The 16,972-nt window shown below is 40.7% G+C and overlaps 1 protein-coding gene across 1 annotated transcript in view; it reads left to right on the top strand.

Moving 5' to 3' along the window:
- Nucleotides 1-16,972, top strand: part of LRRC75A (leucine rich repeat containing 75A) — a 215,985-nt gene that overhangs the window by 131,733 nt on the left and 67,280 nt on the right. The window contains exon 3 of the mRNA XM_018554992.1: nt 1,950-2,062. Within this exon, the coding sequence (XP_018410494.1) occupies nt 1,950-2,062 (113 nt within the window). The remainder of the gene's footprint in view (nt 1-1,949; nt 2,063-16,972) is intronic.

The following is a 16,972-nucleotide window of genomic DNA, read 5'->3' as shown; positions in this document are numbered from 1 at the left end:
ACAGCGCTGCATGACGGAATAAATGTCAGTCAAAGTACCGCAGCGCTGAATACTGAAAAATTACCTGGCCAGGAAGGGGGTCTAAACACCTGGTCTTCAAGCGGTTAATTGAAAAAAAAAAGTATTAGTCTTAGGAATAGTCAAAAATTGACTCTGCTTTTTTAAATTAAAGGATTTTTTCTAAAAGTGTGGTGTGTTTATTTACATTTTGGTTCAACCCTTTAGTGTATAAGCAGGGGTACTCATTCAAAAGTGGGGGCGACATCTGCAGACCCCCACAACCACCGGACCAGGGTTGTGGAGAAGATAGACCTGTGCTCGGATCAAGGGTCTGGTAGAAATTTTAGGGGGGACCCCACATTTTGTTTCTCTAATTTCTTGGGGTTTGGGTTCCCCCTTAAAATCCCTACCAGCCAGACCTAAAGGGCCTGGTATGGCTTTTTTATTTTTAGCTTGGGGGGGAGGTCACTACTATCATTCCTACCAGACCTAAAGGGTCTGGTATCAATCAGGAGGGGAACCTTACACTTTTTTTTTTTTTTTTTCTTTGGACTGTAAAAAAAATAAAATGTTTTTTATCTTTTGCCTAATGTCCCTTTGCTGCAGTAGAGAGAGCAATAAATATGGTCACTTCTTATTCCTCTACTGCTAGGCAAAAATGAGCATTTAACTGTGGGCCCCACAGCAAGGGTAGTTATTTTTAAACTCTCAGTTTAAGTTTAATGATTTTAAAATATATATCAAAACTTGCAAGACTTCAAGAAAAGTCTTTTTTTGTGTTTAGGTTTTTTAATCTAGAGCGGTTTGGCGTTCTTTATACACTGCCTGGCCAAAAAAAAGTCACCACCTGGATTTGGCTAAGCAATGGTTCAGAGCCTTCCATTGGATAATAAGTCTAGGTTCAGCAATGTTATGTCCCTAAAAAATGAGGTCAGCTGCCGATCTGAATATACTCAATGACCAGGTTTTTCAATCAATGGATTTTCTATTCCCTGATGGCACGGGCATGTTCCAAGATGACAATGACAGGATCCATTGGGCTCAAATTTTAAGAGTGGTTCAGGGAGCATGAGACATCATTTTGACACATATAGTGGCCACCACACCCTAACCCCATTGAGAATCTTTGAGATGTGTGGGAGAAAACTTTATGCAGTGATCCGACTCTCTCGTCATCACTACAAGATCTTGTGAAAAATTAATGCAACTCTGGACAGAAATAAATTTGATTACGTTGCTAAAGCTTATCAATCAAAACAATGCCAGGGCAAACGCGTGCCGCAATCAAAGCTAAAGATGGTCCAACTATATATTGAGAGTGTGTGACTCTTTGGCCAGGCAGTATGCATTGCCATGGCTTCAGAAATGTGAGTGTTGGGTGGTGTAATGACGTTAATGTTGCCATAGCCATAGCACTGTATAAACAATAACAAACCACGGCAGATCTCTTACAGCTCATGCTAGACATCTGACGCAGAAGTCATTGGTGGGCCAGCCCAGAACAAGAGGAAGAAGAAGACGGCCACCAATTATATCTTTTTTTTTTAATTTAAAATGGCAGCACGGGTTTCTTTTCAGGGGTAAAATGGAGAACTGAGAGTAATAATATGTATACTGTATTTATTTTAATATATTTATTTAATTCATGGTGGTGGTTTAATACAAGGGGGAAGGATGGACCGCCTTAATGGGAACCACTGCCTTTGGACATAAAAACAAAGATGGTTGGCTCATAAATATACAAATACAAATCTTGTATCTCATTAACTGCAAGGTCTGTAACCTCTTATGTAGTTTGTTGATTTCTCCCTGGATTTGTCTTACAGGCCTTCTGTAATATGCATTAGCTGGAACTAGTACTAAGAACTGTACAGGATTTAATTAGACAAAATGTACTCTGTAGGGGATCTTACCTCACATATTAAATGTACCTCTTCCTCCTGTTGCAGGAAGGAGATTCACTTGGCGCAATGGAGAAAGTGTGCAGACAGCTGACTTACCACCTCAGCCCTCACTCACAGTGGAAACGTCAAGGTATCGTGAAGCGAAAGCCGCAGGCCTGGTGAGTCATCTTTTTAGAAACATAGCAAAGCTTGACAGCTCATAGACCTGAACTTGAACTGGGGGATCGGCAAGTGTTTTTATTGAACAAGTTGCTTGTTTCTTCTCCCTCCTGCAGTCCTCCGTGCTTGTTTTGTGTACAGATGACCTGTTTTGAAAGCCCAGGGCTTTTACGTGTCCCAGATATTTAACTTATATTAGCATTTTCCTCTTCTCTGCAGGTTTATCTCCTGCATGTGGATGGTGATCGGGTCCTTTACGTTTTCATTATTGCTTTTAGTCTTCATATATTAACCATTGACCTGTTCTTCTGTGTCATCCAGGGTGATATTTCCTCAACTAATGTCATAAAAACACATTTACAGTTTTAAATTGATCCTCTTGTCATAACCTCAGAGGATAAAAAAATATCTTTGAATGCTTTGTTGTCACAAGTGTCACAGATTATTCTAGTCTTTGTAATGTAGAACTGTCACTTTGTGACATACATAATGCTACAACAAAGGAGGGAAGGGAATGCCAATAAGGATCTTAGCTGATACAGATTTGTGGATTCTGCCTTTACATGCTGCCTTTCCAATTCTAGACTGCGAACTGTCAGTGGGTGTGATTGACTAAAGTGATGAGAGATGAAGTGAAGTGAGAATGGTCTGATGTACTATATTGTAAGGTGTGCTAAAGCATTCATCACATGTATAAAAATGTACATTTTACTGTGCATAATTTGATTTTTTAGGTGAATGCAGGCTCACTTTACTTAATTTTACACTTAAAGGAGAACTATGAGATGAGTGATTTCCACTCACCTCATAGTTCTAGCCGACCTGTGACAATGAGACTGTCACAGGTCAGCTCAGTAGATCGGGAGGTGAGCGAACACATACCAGGTTCGCTCACCTCTCGATCCTGTCACGGCTCTCTGCCGTGACAGGGGGAGGGGCTGGATTCCCCTCTCACCGCTCCGATCTGCCAGCGCTGACTGGCGGAACGGGGGAGGGGGAGGGTACAGCTGGCTCTGCCTCTAGATAGGCAGAGCCAGCTGTCACTCACGCAGCTGGGCGGATCCCGTCATCTACGTCGGGATCCGCTCCGGCTGCGGCGTCTCAGTATACCGCGAGCTGTAGCTCGCGGTATACTGAGCTTAGGGTAACGGGAGGACGCTAGTTTGTGTCCTCCCGTTACCCTAAGGAGAACTATGGGGAAAAACACTGACCCCATAGTTCTCCTTTAATGCATCAGGCTCAGTCTTCACATCACCTCATTTTACTTTATACAGGGGTCCCTAAAGGGTATCCATGGTCAAAAACTCAAACAAAATATTTTTTTTTTTATTGAATTTCCAAAAGGTTCAATCCCACTCCTAATAACCCTATCAATCTAGAAGTTTGTAAACTTACTTATTGAAGATGTCCAAAGGATGTACTTCTCCAATGCACCAAGGGGAAGAATAAGAAAGATAATAATTGCCTAAGCCAACACTTCCTTTTTACTGGCCTTTCAAAATATTATTGCAGTAGTAAAAAGGTCTGTGTAAAAGGTTTAGTGTAGTACATAATAATTTATGTAGGTAAATAGTACATTTATTGTTGGTTGGTACAAAAGCCCAAAAGAGGGACAAGTGAGGAGAAAAGAAGAACAGAGGGATTTGGTTTCCAAAGATGAAGAATTCCAAATGAGGGACAGTTGGGAAGTATGCAAATGGTTAGCTAGAAACAGAACAGGTAAAATAAAATCATAAGGATTTTATCATATTTAGTTATATAAAAGTGGCAAATATCATATACACAAGCAAGTTACATCAAGTGAGATTCTTGCTGTGCTTTTATGCAGTCAGAACATGTGATGGAAGCAAATAGGCTGTTCACTTGCATTAGTGCATTTAGTGTCACTTCACAAAGAATACCCAATCATGTTGTTTTATTACTGAATATCAGCACCCTATTTTAGCAAGTTATACCAGGGAGGTAAGCATAATGTCTCACCATCCATAAACCATCAGTACTTCAGCAGATCCCCATATAACTTGCTGATAATAATAATAATCCCTAGGCTTTTAGGATTTTAAAGGGTCTGTTTATCAAGGTGTAACTTAATACAGTGATCTTCTAGAAACACTATAGGGGGAATTTATCAAAACCGGAGCAGTTGCCCGCAGTAACCAATCAGATTTTCTCTTTAGCTTGTTCAGTTAAGCTTTAAAAATGAGAAATATCCTGATGTCTTTTGTGTCCATCCATTGCCTGGTGGCTCTACAGCTTCCCTTTTCTTTTCTTCTTTTTGTATTGCCCTCAACTTATTACTTGTTTTTCATGATATTTTGTTTTCATGCTACTGTAGTAATGTTATTATAGGGTCTGCTGCACAACGTTGAACCCATTACCTATATGGTATTCGCCATCGTTCCATGTTAAAATATCTTACCAAGAAATATCCCCTCCTTCTTCTCTACAATATTTGCACTCCGTGTACCCAATGGTTCTAGCTTTAAAAGTTAAAATACATGCCTGTTCGTTGTACACTTTACTTGACCCTGTTTTGTAACATTTTCCTTTAAGGCCCCGTTCACACCTAGGCGTTTTGACGCTCAAAGCTAAGTGCAACAAAACGCTCAAGACAAGGAATTCCATTCATTTCAGTTCACACCTGTTGCTTTTTATCCTATAGACTTCAAGAGAGATGCCTGGAAAATGTGCAGAGTTTCTGCGCGTTTTGCCATGCAGAATTGCACATTAAAGTCTATGGGACCCAAAAAGGGCTGTAATCTGCCAAAATGTAGCTCTTGTACTTTTTCCTGTGACAGGTGTTTTTCTGCTTGTGACAAAATGCTCAGGTGTGAGCAGGGGCCATAGCAATAAAAGGGATTCCTTGTTTTGAACATGTTGTCATGCTCAAGACAAGCAAATGAAATTACTTGTCTTGAACGTTTTGTCGTGTTTAGCTTTGAGCGATAAAATGCCTAGGTGTAAACAGTGAATAAAGGTCAATAAAAACTTACATGCTAAAAAAAAAAGAAAATAAAGATAGAAGCAGATTGGTTACCATGCACAGTTTATCCAGATTTTGCCTGCTCCAGTTTCAATATATTCCCCTCTTTGTGTTTTGTTACTGGGGGAGAAGGCACCAGTCATAGAAGTTTTCTGAGCAATAACTATTCATCTAAATACAGGAGGTACCCTTTATCATCACCCAGATTAGGGTTTAGACCATTTATAGCCTGCTTTGTCATCCCATTTAAGGTGATACAAAAGTCTTTTTGACTGAAAAAGGTAGTGTTTACCCTTCCCTGTCCTTTTCTTTTTTTTCAGCATTTTAAGTGCTATTAAATAACAGGTTAGGTAAAATGCTTTATCGCCTCTCTCCACTATCAGTGTAATTTTCTTCGGCTCAGCTGTGTACTGATGCAGGTTTGAATATTTGCAGGCTCATGTAACAAGTGCTTACCTATAGTTTTTGGTGCTCAGTGCATACATTGCTTATAGCTGTCCATACCCGGAACGATGCATTGGTACATTTGATCAGGGTGCTTACTTACAGCAACTGGGCATCATATGGGACAATATCTGTAGCAACAGGTAGTCTTAGAAACCAGAGTCAAGTGAAAAGGTGTGAAAATTTCCATATAAATAAGTCTCATGCTGTTGTTTACAGCAACAATAAGAAATAGTGGGATTAGGTCCCATTCACACCAGTGGGCATCAGAAAAGGACATCAGAAAAGCAATGGGTGTGAATGAAAAGCTGCTTTGCGCTGCAATGCGAAGGATGCAAAAGAATGTGTAACCAATGTACAAGCAGGGAGTAAATCAAGATCTCTGGATATAATGTCACCCACTAGTGAGGTTTACCTGTGCCTCACAAGTCTATAGCAATGGTATTTATTTATTCTATTATTATTTGAGGAGGGTTTATCAGAAAGAGCACAATGTTATCATTTTGCTTTGTAATGACTGCATTATAATTCTGGTGGGGAGATCTCATGACTGAGACACCCCAGAGATAGAGAAATATAATACATTATATAAAACGCAATGCAGAATACAGATTTGTGGGATGTTCACAGACGTATCGGGCCGTTCCCGGGAAGGACAGGCTGCTGCGTGTGATTTGTAGGCAGCAGCCTGTTCTTCTCAATGGGAGAACGCAGCCGTACGCTCAACTTTATCCTGTGTCTTCATGTCATCCTGTGTCTTCATGCCATCCTCTGCCCCCATGTCATCCTGTGCCCCATATCATCCTGTACCTCCATGTTATCCTGATAGGACGTAGCCAAGGACGAGGCAGTGAGACTGTCACTGAGACTGCACAGGTCAGCGCCGCTGCGGCCGGCGGGGACTCGTCCTGTTCCCTGGTGCCGTAAGGCAAGTGCCCATGTTGCCTTGCGCTAGCGCCGGCCCTGGAAATATGGAACTGCAATTGCTGACCTTCTTCTAGCTAGCTGCTTGGCTGTCTGTGGCTTCAATGCTTTTGAAATCACAGCTCACTTGATCTGCACACTTGTTATGGTCTTTAGCCAGAGGGTCAGCTTGACAGCAAGCATTTTCCGAAAGACATCAGCAGTAAATTTATGGTGATATTTCAAACAGAAAAATATTTGGCCTTTCAGCAGAACAGGCCCCAAAAAAGAGGTTATGGATAGACTGAACGCTTTTGTTTTCATGACTCCCTCTCCCACATTCACATACCTCAGTGTATTTGCTGACAGTCTGGCACGCATCTTCATCGTTGTAGGTGTTAATTAAAACTCCATGTTAAAATTGAATGTCCCTGCACATAGGCAGTATCAGACATCATCTCCATTTATAGAAGGCAGGATCTACTGAACTTAGAACACTACTGAGGTTGTAACTTCGCTCTATTTTCCTTTGGTAATTACTTTTCTAATTACTTCTTGTCCTTTTCTTAAACATACAGGAAAGTCAAATCACTTCCAATGTTAGTCATTTGAAGAGCAATTGCTGTTTCCTCTAAATATATGTACGATGCTGGGGCTCTGAATAGTTAGTTGACAATACAAAGTGTAACTAGCACATCAAGTTGTACATTTCCCACAAACATGCAATATATCATGCAAAAGCTGAAATGAAGGGTGCCAAAGAAGTCTGCTCTAGGTAGGGCTAAGGTACTATTTTTTATAATCCTATTAAGAATCCAAAAATTCTGCGTTTGGTGAAATTCAGCGTTATCAAGCGCTATATACTTATCATATGGGTGAGTGCCAAAATTAATTTGGAAGACTCCATGTGCCAAGAGGTGGACTGGTCAACAGTGGTGGGCCCTGAGTATGTGGCTGAAAAATGATCTAAGAAGTATCTATTCATTTGAAATATCAAATCCCCCACTAGGTACTTTTACATAATTTTTCTGCAACAATTTGTAGCTGGAATTGTACAGTCAACCGTGGGGGTGATGGGCTGCTGCCATACACTGGCAGCAGCCAGATAAATAACAGATCTTGCTACTTTGAACAGCTCCAAAGCCATCCACCGTTCCAGAGCAGACCTCTCTTTTTATTGGCAGCGCCACCTGATCTTGGCCTCCCCCTCCACCCAAGAAGTCTCAAGCATCAGCATGAAGAGGATGGAGGGTATGTCCTGTCATCTGGCATGACTCACTGAAACCCCCCTTTTTGCCTGCCAGCCCACCCTGGCCATTACATAACCTGTAATCTGCTAGGACTTTGTGTTAGAAAATCTTCAAGCTTTAAAATGCAACCATAACACAGCCATTTAGTGGGGATAGGCCAGCCTTGTGTGCCATCTTAAAGGGGCACTCTGCCTCTTGCTCATTGGCCCAGCTCATTTTCGGATTGGGTTTTAAAGTGACTCTGTGTACAAAGGGTCACATGTAAAAGAACCCTCGGCTATAAAAGAATAGCATGTATTTTATTTCATGTTTACCTTCAAGAGTCACTGCTTTGCTGCCCCAAATCTGCTGCCGGTATTTCCACACTTTTGGGTGCGTTGATTTCTGCTCTCCCCACCATATGCTGTGGTTCTATCCAGCATCTATGTCTTGTAGAGATTGTGGTTTTACCTCAAGTAGGAATCGCCTTCCCTGATAAAGACAGTCCAGGCAGCAGAATTTTTCAAAATTTGACTTTGTCAGTTTTATTAAAAGGTTGCAAGATACATAATAAAACAAAGTGGAAAATTAACCCTTGCCATCCAGCACAAGCTTTCCAACAACCTTCTATTCACCAAATTTTGTCTCAAGATGTAGCTCTATCAGATGGCTTTCTGTGTCCCAGGCCAGAACATATTTTGATCCAGCCCTCCCTTTTAATCTCACCTGCATAACTAATCACAGGTGATAGACAAAACCCAACCCAAATCACACAGAGCCAGAGTCATCCTGAAAACACAGTCTAAACTCGAACTTGGTTTCCCACATATGAAAGAAACCGAGGGAAAATATATATTACCCCCTCGATGACTTCCCCTTTTATTATGTCACAGGATGTTTGAGCTGGTGGGAGGATCCAGAGTGTGCGGCAGTAGGATTAGGTAGTAGATGCAATGACGTTTGAAGACACATGTCACCAGAAAGGTAACTATACAAGTTATTCTTGTACAGACCAGTCTTCTTTTACAAGTGACCTGACTGGTTGTGGCAGTGCGGTGCTGATTTAGTCCTTGCACATGTTTCTGTTTAGAAACCTGACCAGCTCGAGACGCTGACTCGAGTATAAGCCGAGGGGGGGCACTTTTCAGCAAAAAAAATGGGCTGAAAAACTCGGCTTATACTCGAGTATATACGGTACTAAACTAAGGGTTTCTCTATGGATACGTTAATGGTTGTGTCCATCCGCAATCACAAAGTATTTTGTGGTTACAAGGACAATGTCAAAGGTGTACAGTATGAATTTTGAGTAGGTTCAGATTCTACGCTTAACTAAGCCCCTCTAGACCACGCTTAATGTGCAGTGCTTTGTAGCCATGCCTAAATTACACGGGGCATGGGGCTCTCCTTTGTGCCTGTGAGCTTCAGAGTTCCAGTATGCCCCTGGATGTAACTATGGGACTTTTACATCAGTGTTGTAATATCTACATGGGAAAGAGAAGAACCAATGAGTTGATATTATGCTGGCCATATGCAAAGGCAATCATGCCAGCTGTCAATATCTAGTCAAGCTAGCTGTCAAATGATTGAATAGATAAAGGCATCCTACCACCCATTAAGGTGGTTGGCTTTTATCGGCTCAATCGTTTTTGCAATCATAAACCGACTGATAGTTTTGAAAGACACCATGATTAATCCTAAAGTAAACTTTTTAATTTCCCATCATCTAAACAAGAAACAGTAAACTCCATTATCGGGCATCGGATAGATGCCGGATAACTGTAGTTTCTGGTTGCTTGGGAGTTACTATTAACTCTCAAGCAGCAACACACAGCCCTCTGTAGCATTACATATCTGAACATTATCTGCATACCTTAGGTGTTGTCACCAAAGGGTATTTAGACCTCCTCTACCTTGTAAATTGACAACCACTTCTGCTGGCACTCCACTATAGAATGTATATGTGGAACTGATAAAATAGTATAGGTAATACAGTATTTTCAATTTTTTTAGTTGTCAAAGGTGTCAGAATTCCCTTCTCAAAGCATTATCAACCCTACTACAGTTCAGTAAGCCTGGCTTACGAGATTTGTGAAGTCTGGAGAAGCATGTGTTGTTTGATTCATCAAATGCAGTTCACAGGGATTATTGTATGAGTGCAAGGATAATTTCTACAAGCTTTGTTTCCATTTATTTTATTTGAATTGGTATTTGTTTCTCCTTTATATATACTAGATGTTTTTATGCTTATGATTAGGGATCATGCGGAAGCTGTCTTAAATAGGTTAATTATGCCCTGATGAAGTGCTTCTGGCTTTGACCCCTACACTATGACAAAGAAGGTCAGCTGTGTAATGAAATGTGATAAAGAGGTTGATCAAGGTCGTAGAAAGGCAAGCAGGCTCTAACTCCAGTTTAAACCAGTGAAATACAAGCCACAAAAGAATAATTCCATTGATATTAGGCTCTAGACCAGGGGTGGCAAACTCAAATTCATCGGGGGCCGCATCAGCAGTATGGTTACCCTCAAAGGGCCGGTTGTATAGGACTATGCATCTACTCTTTATTATCATAAATAGTTGCCTCTGCATTCAGTTGCTACTGGTTTTATAAACTGCGCGTTTATTCGCGTGTGGCTGGTTTGATTTTTTTCTGTTTTTATTTACTTTGTCACTGCACTAGACAATATCTACTAAGGAATACTGGTAATTTGTAAGCTTGTAGAATATAAAACCATGATTCAACCACCAAATTATTAATTTCTTAAAATAATTGTTGCATTACACTGCACATTGCATTACACTGCAAATTCATACTGTCTGAGCAGGCATAGATGAAGGAGAGTGGGCAGACTGTCCCTCATCCATGCAGTAACCCAGTTCAGCCAAAACATAGCCACTATAATATTTCCAGTAAGCAGAGCGTTAGCTGTCTCAGCATTCAGGTATTGCTCCTAGTAAGTTAATCTCATCGATTTGTCTTCTGTACACATAAAGCTCTCTTAAGAAAGCTTCACATGCCCTTCATGGTTGTATTACAGGTTTACGATGCCCCATGCACTTTCCTAACATGACGTTTTAATCATATTTATGGATTAGGTGGTGTATATTGAATGTCTTGCAGAAAGCAAAATTTTACTCTCTCTCGCTCTCTCTTTCTCTTTTTCTCTTTCTCTCTTTCTCTCTCTCAAATCTCATAAACTGCATTTCAATCATGACTTATTTCACCAATTTATATCAAAAAAAGGGGGAAAGAGAAAGAAAGGGGCTTTGTGGTGACCACTGGAGAATAGCAGGGAATTGATCCAACAATAAAGTCAATTGATTCATATATATAATAAAATTCCATTTTTAATATACTCAATTTATAATGTCTATACATATAAATATGCTAAAATTCATCCATATAAAACCATAAATAGATGTATACAACATAAATAACCTCCCTGGAACCCACACAGAAACCATGATTATAAATTCATATATTAGTCATTGTCCTCATTGTATTCATATCTTATTTGCATGATTAATTGTACATAATTGTTCTATATATCATTAGTTCAGCCATGATTCTGTGCTTGCTCCAGTCTTCAACGCGTTTCGCCAAGGCTTCGTCAGGAAGATTTGGAGAGGTTAAAAACTGCATTAGGGTCGCCCAGGAAACTGCATTAGGGTCGCCCAGGAATGGATGAGGACTGGGGGCAGGAACAGGACTTGCTGAAGTAACAGGATGATCCTATGTGAAAGCAGGTGATGTGGGCCACCAAGTCTAAAAGCCAACTGGTATTTGCTAGGAACCCCTTCACAGGAGTTTGGGTTTCACTGCATGCTGACATCAGTTCGCAAGATCTGGGTTCCTTCTGCTCAAACACTCTGCACCAAGAGTCGGAGGTCACCAGGAACACTTTAGAGGTCAGGGGTGATTTTGACACGTATAGTCAGGAGCAAGCCAGAGGTCAGGGCAGGTAGCAGACACAGATAACCAGGAACTCCATCTATATGTTTGGAAATTTCATCATGGTTTAGCTCAAGATTGGATACTGGAGGACATAAATGTCACAGAATTATTTCCTCCTTCGTGATAATGTTATTGCCCCCTGTGTGTTACTGTCAGCTCAGAACAAGCCCTTTGGCCCAGGATCTTCTTAGTAGCTCAAGAAGTAAAAGAAGCTTCTCAGTGATGTACCCGATTTGACTGAGAAAGACTGGTGGCAGATATACTTTGTAACCCTTTTGAGGTATACATAGTTATGGGGGAACATTAGAGATGGTACACAATGCCTTCTATTCTGGAAAAAAATGAATAGCTCTACCAGGCCAGCTCAGTTTCCTGCCACGCCCTACAAAATCCTTACCAGTTCCTGGTTCACATTATGGCATATTTAGATTGGCTTCTACTGAACAAATATTGTACAGTATCAGTTTATTACCTGCTGAGAGCCTGAACTCAAATTTACAGAGTTATCAGAGTACATGAACTGCTTAAGGTTTAGTCGCCGCATTTCCTTTAATTAAAATGCAGGATATTGTTCCGCACATGGTGTTACCGGGAGATAATATTCACACCTCAGTTATAATGTATTTATCAGTCACTTGTTGCCTCTGTTGTCAGCTGTTCTGTTGTATTTATTTATTATCCCCTATAGCTAATTTGTATTCATGATACTGCTAAGCTTGAGAACATTCCCAGCATTCCATATGCCAAGGAGCTGTGAATCTTGATGCTAAGAGTATAGAACCATATGAAGGATGGTCAGAATACCTATTACATATAATACAGATTAATGGCAGCAAAGCCACAGGCATGGAAAACCCTGCTTGTATTTACAGACTTGAGGCTTAGAGGACACATAGAGGCTTATTTAAAGTACACCTAAAGGCTCCTCTATGACAGTCTATACATTTCAAAATCCAGTTACTATATCATACAGAAGGCTCATAAAGTAAACAAAAAACGTCCTTTAGCTTCCCTGACTGAGCAAATCCTTTTTTTTTTTGTCTCACATACTCCCTTTTCTAGACGCTGCAGCTCACAGTTGGTGGGTTTTAGCAAGAGGCAGTGCTATCAGTCTAGAAATCAGTGGGCAGGTCTAGGTGTGGCCAGGTGCTGATTGATCAGCTACATGCTTGCAATTCAGCAGTAACAATGCCACGCCCCCTGCAACATCTTCTCATTCCATTGCCCTGCAAGCTGACACAGCCTACATGAGAGTGGCAACTCTGCTCTACGAGTTAGGAACAGTGTAGGATTGTTGCCACCCCATCACGGGAGGCTGCATTAGGTGAACTTAACTAGCAAGCTCAACAGGTATTTGTAGAACTTTGCAGGGGGACTAACAGAAAACTGTAAGTGTATATGAACTTATAATTAAGTGCTGCAGCACATATTTCCAATGGTAGGCTATAGTTCTACTTTAATAAGTCATGAAAGTCCGAAAGTATCAAGTATGTTTTGATTGTAGTAACTATTGCATTGTAGTTCACTATAGCAAAGTTAGCACAAAAAAAAACATATTCCTTACTGTGGGTTACTGTTTTCAACGCTATTTGTGTTGCCTTATTATATTATTCCTATAGCAATCATTTAAAATATCTATATCAACATCAGTTTGTTGTTTTTGTATAACATGGAGTGGGAATATGATACATACAGAGCTGCAGATGGGTAAAGATAGTTGAATTATGATGCATACAGACTGGCACTGATATCTTGGTCTGAACAAGGTACAAATATGTAAATTCTGGCAAAATATTTGCTTTTTATTTTATGTGCTTTGCCCGTTTTGGGTAATTTTTTAGTTTTCGTTCATTTCATTCAGTTTAAAATAGAAAGTTTCAAAATCAAAGACAGTGAAATGTAAATTGATTAATGGCAAACAGCAAAATTTGAGTAAACGCAGCCAATTCCAAACCTGCAACCCCCAGCCACCTACGTACATGTACACATCTTAAAAATGTTAACAATATTCTTTATATAAGGTAATTTTTAGGGATGCACCGATACCACTTTTTTAAGGCAGAGTACAAGTACCGATACTTTTTTTCAAGTACTCGCCGATACCAATTACCGATACTTTTTCTTAAAGGGACAGGTCACATATTTTCTAAAGCAATACAAAATCATGATTTTAGGTCAGTTTCTTAATATTATGAAGAACATGAACACTCTGTAGTGTGGCACAGCTGTATCCCATTCTGCATACCTGGCTTTATATTATAAAGTTCTTATAATATAAAGCCAGGTATGCAGAATCGGATACAGTTGATCACATGTCCGGACTCCAGAACAGTGTATTATTGTATAGTGTGGCACAGTTATATCCAATTCTGCATACCTGGCTTTATATTATAAGAACTTTATAATATAAAGCCAGGTATGCAGAATTGGATATAGCTGTGCCACACTATACAATAATACAGTGTTCTGGACTCTGGACATGTGATCATCTATTTTCCCCACTATGGGGATACAAGCCTTAGTTAGCAATGGCATGATAAATATTAATTTAATTATTCAATGTCTTTTTTTTTAGTATGATAACATTTATAATATAAAAAAAGACATTGAATAATGAAATAAATATGTATCATGCCATTGCTGGAGCACAGGGTTTCAGGAGACAGGGTACGTGAGGAGTCACTGTCACAGCAGCATACACGGGATGACACCAGATCCTTCTGCACAGGACTTAGAAAATCTGCAGGTTGAGAATGGTCCATAGAGGGCTGCAGATCCTCATCATATGAATCATCTGTGGAATCTTCTCCATCAATTGATGACCAGGCACGGAGTTTAGCTTCTGCTGTAGCAAACTGCTCAGCTACGCCTGGTAATGTACAAAAAGTGGACAGAAAAGAGGAACAGAAACAGCAGCAAGAATGGACAAACAGCAGCAGAACAGCAGTAGTGCATGATTGAGAAAGCAAGAACCCAGGAAACAAAGACAGTGGAAAGGTGCATATGTATTGTATTTAGTGACTGTGAAGCATTTAAAGATAGCAAGACTGCAGCAAACCTGGCCTCCTGTTCTCCCTCACTTAAGTGTGAGTATGAATTGAAGTGAGTCTCCAGTGCAGCCGGAGAGTCGCTGGGTTTGCTCCAGCCCTTCCACTCGATACAGCCCATAGTAATCCTCAGTATCCCGAGAGCAGACAGGTGCCCAGGGCCGGGCACAGGGGAGGGGGCTGGTCGCTGATGGCTCTGTACGATGAACGGATGATGGGCTGACTGTGTGCATGGCTTCGGCTTTCTCACATCTGCTCCATTCTGACCTCTTCTCCCGCTGATTGGCCGATTGGATGATGACAGACTTCCTCACCAGTCAGTCCTGACTGGTGAGGAAGCCTGTCAATCATCCAATCGACCAATCAGCGGGAGAAGAGATCAGAATGAAGCAGATGACTAGGCTGTGACATCTGCTCTATTCTTCTGACCTCTTCTTGCGCTGATTGGCCAATTGGATGATGACAGGCTTCCTCACCAGTCACTCCTGACTGGTGAGGAAGCCTGTCAATCATCCAATCGGCCAATCAGCGGGAGAAGAGGTCAGAATGGAGCAGATGACAGAGGACTTCATTGAAGACGCGATGGAGGTCCTGTGTGCGGCGGATTCGGGTCCCTGAAGATGGCGGACGCGGCACAGGTACTCGTTTTATGTATCAGAGTATTTGCACGAGTACGAGTACTCATGCAAATACTCGGTATCGCGGCCCATACCGATGCTTGTATCGGTATCGGTGCATCCCTAGTAATTTTCTTATAGTTTCCAGAAATTGTATGTAGCATCCTGTAAGCAGGAGTGCTTACTTAAATGTATTTGTTGTCTGATGCTGATCATAGTTTATGCTCATTTGGTTTCCTCTAATCAATGTGTTATTGTTTACATCTGCCTGCTGCTAGGCGTATCCTTGCCACAGAGCAGAACAACCACTAAGAGATTGTATGAATATCTATGTCTCCCTGGCCAATCAATAGAAGATTCATGGACAGTGGCACATGATGGAGGAGGACATACATATTCGGGGCACACCATGTGAAGCTTTTTTCTCCCCCGGGCCCAGCTTGGGGGGAGACTGCTATGGACTGACTGATTTGGCTAGGCCTGAAGCCTAGGAGGCCAAGCCATGTGCTCCTACTGAGGCCTGGGTCTGGGGTCCCTGTGACTGATATCGAAGATGAAGATGACAGAATAGCTTCAACAGGTGTGGAGAGCCTGAGTAGTGATCCTCTGCTATAACTGGAGAGTCTGTTTCCGAATGGACTGGTGACTTCTGATTCAAGTACTGCTTAACCGGGTGCTAAATACATAGATTGCCGGTTTTGGCTTAAAGGTCCTAGTCTGTGATGGCAGCAGATATTTTGTTCTTCAATTTAAAGGAGTCTACACCATCCTGGATGTTTATAGCCCTAACCCCCTCTCTCCCTGAAGTTCTAAAATAAAGTTTCTTCAGCATCATATCTACAGTCTGGATCTCAGTTTATTGGTTACCACAGAGACCCATAAGTGCTATTGGGGCAGCTAGGTTGCTAAAAATCCCTAGACAGGCTATGGAAGACACGCTCATCCAGCATTAATGTCCCTGAACCTGACCTTAGCCCATAGGAAAATCGACACAATTAATTATTACTTTTATCACTAACAAATATGTAAACACAATATTTAACATTGAAGGCATAAGAAAGGATATACAGTATGTTTGTATAATTTGCAGAAAAAAAATATTTTTAAGTACTATCTTAATTTTAACATTTGCTTTGTGGTTCAGCATTTGCATTGTACATTGCAGAACACTGTATGAGCCTCATCACCAATCACGGCCACCAAGCCACACCCCATCCATGTAGCATGCCAAGCAGGAATCATTTCAGTTTATACCAATACCTAAAGAAAACTTGTACTTTGCCCATGCAGGCAGAGTTTTTAGTTAGGTAAAACCTTGATATTAGTATTAAACAGTAGGTATCAAACGGGTACAAGATACTTAAAGTATACAGTATGTAAACCCTAACAATTACTTTCTCTTGTTTGCTCCTTTTTGGTTGGTTAATTATACCAGTTAAAGCATATTGTTATATCTGTTTATAGGTGCAATGTCTATTTAGCCCTCACAGCTGTTATCGTAAGACTACAAGTCAATTAATGCTTTGGAGACGCTTTGGAGATGAAGACAGTGGGAGTGGTTAAGTAGTTTAGCTAAAGATAACTGGGAAGGCTGACACCAATCAGTCCACTAAATGCTGTCAGCCAACACTAGGAAATGTATAACTAAGTGTGTGTGTATGTGTATATATACAGTATATATATATATATATATATATATATATATATATATATATATATACACACACACATA

Source organism: Nanorana parkeri, unplaced genomic scaffold (assembly GCF_000935625.1).
Source record: "Nanorana parkeri isolate BGI_ZX_2015 unplaced genomic scaffold, ASM93562v1 scaffold181, whole genome shotgun sequence".
Taxonomy (NCBI): domain Eukaryota; kingdom Metazoa; phylum Chordata; class Amphibia; order Anura; family Dicroglossidae; genus Nanorana; species Nanorana parkeri.
This window is presented reverse-complemented; position numbering and strand designations above follow the sequence as displayed.